This window comes from Pleuronectes platessa, chromosome 17 (assembly GCF_947347685.1).
Source record: "Pleuronectes platessa chromosome 17, fPlePla1.1, whole genome shotgun sequence".
Lineage (NCBI taxonomy): Eukaryota > Metazoa > Chordata > Actinopteri > Pleuronectiformes > Pleuronectidae > Pleuronectes > Pleuronectes platessa.
The window spans coordinates 12,181,309-12,186,761 of record NC_070642.1 but is presented as its reverse complement, the minus strand read 5'-3'; the positions used below and the strand labels follow the sequence as shown (position 1 = coordinate 12,186,761).

Genomic DNA, 5,453 nt, shown 5'->3' with positions numbered 1-5,453 from the left:
TCATCATTAACTTCAATTACCTCCGTATGCGATCTATTAACTGCCTTTTTTTTCAGCAAATGAATACATCATTTATGACCAAAAGCTTGTTTTGTGAGGTCACAGTGACCTTGAAGCTTTCCCTCTGCTTTTTAATCAGGTCATCATTTAGTCTAACTGAATGTTAATGCCAAAGGTGATGAAATTCCCTCCAGGTATCCCTTGTGGATCTCGTTCACAAAACGTTAGGTCACAGTGATCTTGGCCTGTGACCTTTGACCACCAAAATCAAATCGGTTCGTCCATGTGAACCTTTGCACCAAAATTTAAGACATTCTTCAAGCAATCTTGAGACAGCACGTTCAAGATGCCACAAATCTTGTTTCGTGAGATCTGTGTCTAATTTCTTCTTTGAGTCCAAGTGAACATTTCTGCCCAAAATCTCAGGGATTCTTACACGGTGTTGCTGAGATATTGCATTAATGAGGCCAACAAACTGAAAACATAATGCTCCTAGCTACAGCTTTCACTGGTGTGGAGGCATATTATGTACATATGCAGTTCATATATTTCAAACATGCTAAGTATCCCAAAAGTATTCAAAAGCAGAGACACATTTTGTCAGTCTACATTAAGGCCGCTTGATCGTCGAAGTTACAGTGTGCACAGTTCTGTTGACGCTCTGTAAAGAAACCGGCCAAAGACTGGCTCATTAAACCTTGTTTCTTATTCAAGTCACGGTGAGATTACACACAAGGAGCCTGTGGTGTTCTTCAGCTAGCAAACGCTGCTGCTCAGCTGCATCATCTTGTTTTGAGCAACATCTCAGCTTTACACAAACCAGTGAATTTCAATCTGCACCAGTCACTGTGTAGCAAGTGGCCAAAGTCCCACAGTCCAGTAAGAACAACAACTGCTTTATGAAAGAGGGGGTGACTAAAAAAGTTAGCGCTCATGTTGTTGAAAAATACATTAGTTTAGAGAACTAACCGGTTTCTCTCTACATGTCTACAAAACTGCATTAGTTAGTTAAAACAATTGAATGTAGAATAAAGACGACTCTTGCTTTCTAATTCAGTATCTGATGTCAGACCCAAGACATTTGTTAGAGCCCTAAGAGATTCATAAACACAACTGTCTGCAAGGATCTTCTTTAGTTATCATGAATATTCAATATTAAGATCGAAGGTAAAAAAGAGAATGATGACATATACAGGATTGTATAGTAAATTAGTGTAAAACAAATGATTGTCAAGTCTCAAAACCATAAACATCCCTTTTGACTCTTAGTTGTCATTGAAGTTCAATCGATTTCACATTTCTTTGGTGCTGAATCATCTACAACTGCAGATAGAAGGGAATTATAAGTCAAACATAATTTCTAACATTTTTGGGACATTTTGATATCTTGCTGAGGTTCTAGCAAATCTTACGGCAAAAACCATTCCTTAAATTACCAAAGGGAAATTACAGTAGTATATATATATATATTTCACTTTAAACATGTATTCTTATGTACTGTGTCCACACAAATGCCATGTCTTACTACTAAGAACACATCAGCCTGTTTGTTTCCAATTAAGTAGCCCTCAAACAGGGCTACTTAATTGGTGCAACAGCGCCATCCTGTGGACGTTTAAGGAACACTGCATTTAGACTGAAATCTCAACCCACATTGTAACACAATCCACTGTGTATTCCTCAATTTTAAACAAACAGACAATTTAGGTTTTCAAATCATAACACTTTTAATACGCAGACAAAAACACCACAAGGGCAACAGCACACAGACAGAAGACAGTTTAAGGTAATTCAGCCAGTAAGACACCGACTATGACGAGTTCACAGTTAAAATAATAGCAGCTGGAGCAGAAGGAGAAGAAAACAGAGCGTGCGAGGGCAGCTCGGCTCTTCCAGAGTACATGTCAGTGTTAGTGCGTTGATAGTGGCCCTATTGAGAGTAGACAGAGATCCAAATGTGTCACTCTACATATATATATATATAGCTGAATATTTCCAGTGGTTCTGCCAGTAGCCTTTGAGCACCCAACACCAGTCACGCCAACAGAAAACACACAAGTTACTATTTAAACAAGACTTTTACACTCAAAGTAAGAGAACTCAAAGACAAACACACACACAAATTCCAGTTTAAATAGTTAATCATTGGATCCTAATTAAAACTTCATTACTTCAACAAACCAAATCAGCAAAGCAGGAAATCTGTTCTACCATCTGTAATTGGTACATAAGGTGCTACAGTGAAACTCTTATATTATCACTCCACAAAGAAAATCAAACAGGAGGTCCGGAGAGAACAGAGAACACAGAGGGATTAGTTTTGTTGTATTGCGCAGTGACGGGTGGTAGTTTGTTTTGACACCCGTCAAAAAGGTGATAGAGTTTCTCACAGCCCTTTTAACCTGTTAACAAGACTGTTGCAGAGAGCGATGCCTGATATCTCTAACTCTATATCAGAGCGCTGCCCAAAACTAGGTTTAGAAGTCTTAAACAAAAAAGTGAAATGTTGTGTTAAAGGTCCAATGAAATGGCTGTAATAGAGTAACTGTTTTTGGAGCATGAAAAAGAGGACCACGGGTTTCTCATATGTTAAGTCCTTAAATATTAGTCCACACATCTAAGTAGACATCTGTGACCAGTACTGTGGACTGTGCAGTTGGTGGATTTGTTGCTGTTGTGAACGTGTCTGTGTGGCACATGTGTGAAAGGCAAACCGAGTTAACACCGTAATCAATTCTCTGGGTTTTACCCGGAGGTCATGTCTGAAACGGCTCAAATATCAGAAACACTACTACAATGATGGATTTTTCATTTCAAAGGACCTTTAAAAGATGCATAATAGATTTCCAATGTCTTTTTTGCTAAACTGATTAGTTTAAGGTCTGTTACCCGGAGGACAGACACCATTGTTCAGTGGCAGTCACACCTCTGTCACAGTGCACTGTCCATCGGGACTACTTGAGCGGAGACTGGGGGCGGAGTTGGAGGGTCCGCCCCGGGGAGGCATTCTGGCTGGCTGGTCCTCTCTTAGCAGTCTTTGTCTAAGGCTTCTCCGTGGAACCAAAGCTGCTCTCCCTCTCTCACTCTCTGTTTCTTCATCACTCTCACTGTTGCCAGATGCATACTCGTATGTCTGGAGCTCATCGTCTCCATCCACCTCTTCCCCCTCTGGCTGGCTAATTAGGAGCTGGGAGAGAGAGTCTTCAATGGCTGAGAGTGAGGGAGAGAAAGGACTTGTTAGGTGGCGCCCCAGGAGTGTCGGAGGTCTAACAGGAGGGAGAGACAAAATGCCAACTGATGGAGGCTGTGATTGTCCTGCAGTGTCTGCTCCATCAGCTGAGCTGACGCGTTCTATTGCAGCTGGCGAGACAATGGGTGAAGCTGGGTTGGTGGGAGGATCAGGGTCTAACCTCAGTCCTGCCACACCCTTCTTGGGGATATCTACAGCGTCCCGCTTTATCTTGCGCCTGCGGCCATGCTCATTGCGGCGATACTGCACCATGTTCTCCAGGTCGGCCACATAAAGAAACCCTGCAATCAGCATCTCTGTGCTCTTCTTATCCCTGGAAAAGGCCTCCTCCAGCTCTCGGGTGGTCCTCTCATCATACTGCCACCAGCCGTTGCGCCCTTCATAGTACCATGCAGAGTCTCCAGGGGAAACGCCCCCTGTGCCGCCACTTCGGCTCACCCCTGAAGCTGCCGCCTTCAGTTCTTCAGGTGAGAGGAGAACTGGCCGCTCCAGGAAGTCCTCTGGCACTTCCTGTCGGCAGAGAGCACAACGCTTGCTGTGCCAGGAGGCACCTTTAACACACAGGAAGCAGAAGACGTGGCAGCAGGGGAGGCGTACAGGGTGGACGCAGCTCTGAAGGCAGATGGAGCACTCCGGGTTGGTGGTGGTGTTGCTGGTGGAGGAGTCAGTGGCACAAGTGTCTCCCACTTCCTCTATAAGCTTGGTAGGAGCCTGGTGGTTCACTGGGCGGTCCATGTCTCCACAGCCTGCCATTTAGCAGAGAAACACAACTGTCACAACGCGTCCGGTTTGCTGCTGTGCTGTTGAACATATTAAACAGAGTGTCAATAAACAGGAGAATGTCTCCGGCCGTGATCGCACTGGACATGCGCTGCTCTGTTGACAGTTTCGGGAGAAACGCCCTCATAGAGCACTACATCGTGTTTATGCTTACATCCAATTGCAGTATTTACATCAGAGTTACAAAAGAATCGCGTAAGGATCAAGTTTCTGACATAAACAGACAGTTGGGTCCAAAAAATACCATCATAATAACCTCCTCCAAGTTTGACAGAGTTAATGATACCCACGCAGCTGGCTTATTGCTAAGCTAAGGTTAGCTGACTAGCTACCTTACTAGCTGTTATTTAAATTCGCATGCCATATACTGGTGCTAGAAGCTGCTCTGTTTGTTCTGAGGTAACATTAGAGCTGACATACTTCACAGTGAAGGTCGAGCATTCGCCTCACGATAAGCTAACAACACCTAGAGTCTGGCAATAGCATGTTGAGCTAGCCGTATTGCTGTCAGCGCGTTTTCCCGGCTACGCTAATCTCCCCGCTAACACAGACACATGAGCACATCTTACGTTCGAGAAGTGTTCGTAGCTGAAGTGCAGCTGGAGGGATTTAGGAAGCTGCATTCATGTTTAGATCCAGAGTTGTGTCCGCCAGGTTGTGACTGACCGCGTCGCAGCTGGAGCTCAGATCCTCAGTTAAGGCCGAGCCCAGCTGATCTCAATGCGCCTGGATGGGCCTCGCTCCTGTTCACAGTGCGTGCCCGTCCACATGTTCTGTAGATCTAAAATAATATTACAGCGACGATAGACGCTCAATGAGAGAGAAGCAAGTTTCACTAGTTTGTGAAAAGTGGAAACGTTAAAAGACGAAGCTGACACCACCCATGACTTAATTCCTCATTCATTCTATGTGCAACTTCAAAGGTTGGCACCACCACTCATCAGTATTACTTCCATTCTCATTCATCCATTCTACTCAGGAATATATTTTATCATAGTTCATAATTTATATTTTAAGTGTAGATTTTATTTGATGACTTTTAGATTTATTCAATTTTTTGTATTGTATTATATATTTAATTTTTGCTTGTTTTTTTCTTTCTAGATTGTTTTTAGCACAGTCAGAGGGAGCCTGTGACCCAAGAATGGCATTGCCAGCGACTGATGCATTTAATTGTTGTGCACATGACAAATACAGTCTTAAAGTCATCTCACCAATTCATTTGCATTATGTTTATGTACACCCACATACATATTCTCAAAACCAAATGACCTACACCAAAAAATAGTAGAGATTTGGGCACTTTCCTTATATATTTATTTTGTCTTCAAATGTATACATGCACCCATATATCCTTGGCCTGTACTTGAGTATTTGTAGATATTCTAGTCCAGTTGAGTCATGAAGAGCTAAGGACGCAATA

General features: G+C 43.1%; 1 protein-coding gene across 2 annotated transcripts; it reads right to left on the bottom strand.

Annotated features, from left to right (window-relative positions):
- Window positions 1-1,702: 1,702 nt before the first annotated feature.
- Window positions 1,703-4,738, bottom strand: LOC128459942 (E3 ubiquitin-protein ligase rnf146). 2 transcript variants are annotated; one of them, XM_053444908.1, is made up of 2 exons: window positions 4,600-4,738; window positions 1,703-4,050 (listed from the first exon to the last, which is right to left on the bottom strand). In XM_053444908.1, exon 2 carries the CDS (start codon window positions 4,001-4,003, stop codon window positions 2,921-2,923), a length of 1,083 nt encoding a protein of 360 aa, XP_053300883.1. In that variant the 5' UTR covers window positions 4,004-4,050; window positions 4,600-4,738; the 3' UTR covers window positions 1,703-2,920. The 2 variants fall into 2 exon arrangements, with proteins under 2 accessions (XP_053300883.1, XP_053300884.1); XM_053444909.1 differs by having other exon boundaries at window positions 1,703-3,996.
- Between the last annotated feature and the right edge of the window lie 715 nt (window positions 4,739-5,453).

Bases quoted from the DNA above. Each gene is read 5' to 3' on its own strand.
- LOC128459942 (XM_053444908.1), bottom strand. From the start codon at position 4,003: ATGGCAGGCTGTGGAGACATGGACCGCCCAGTGAACCACCAGGCTCCT.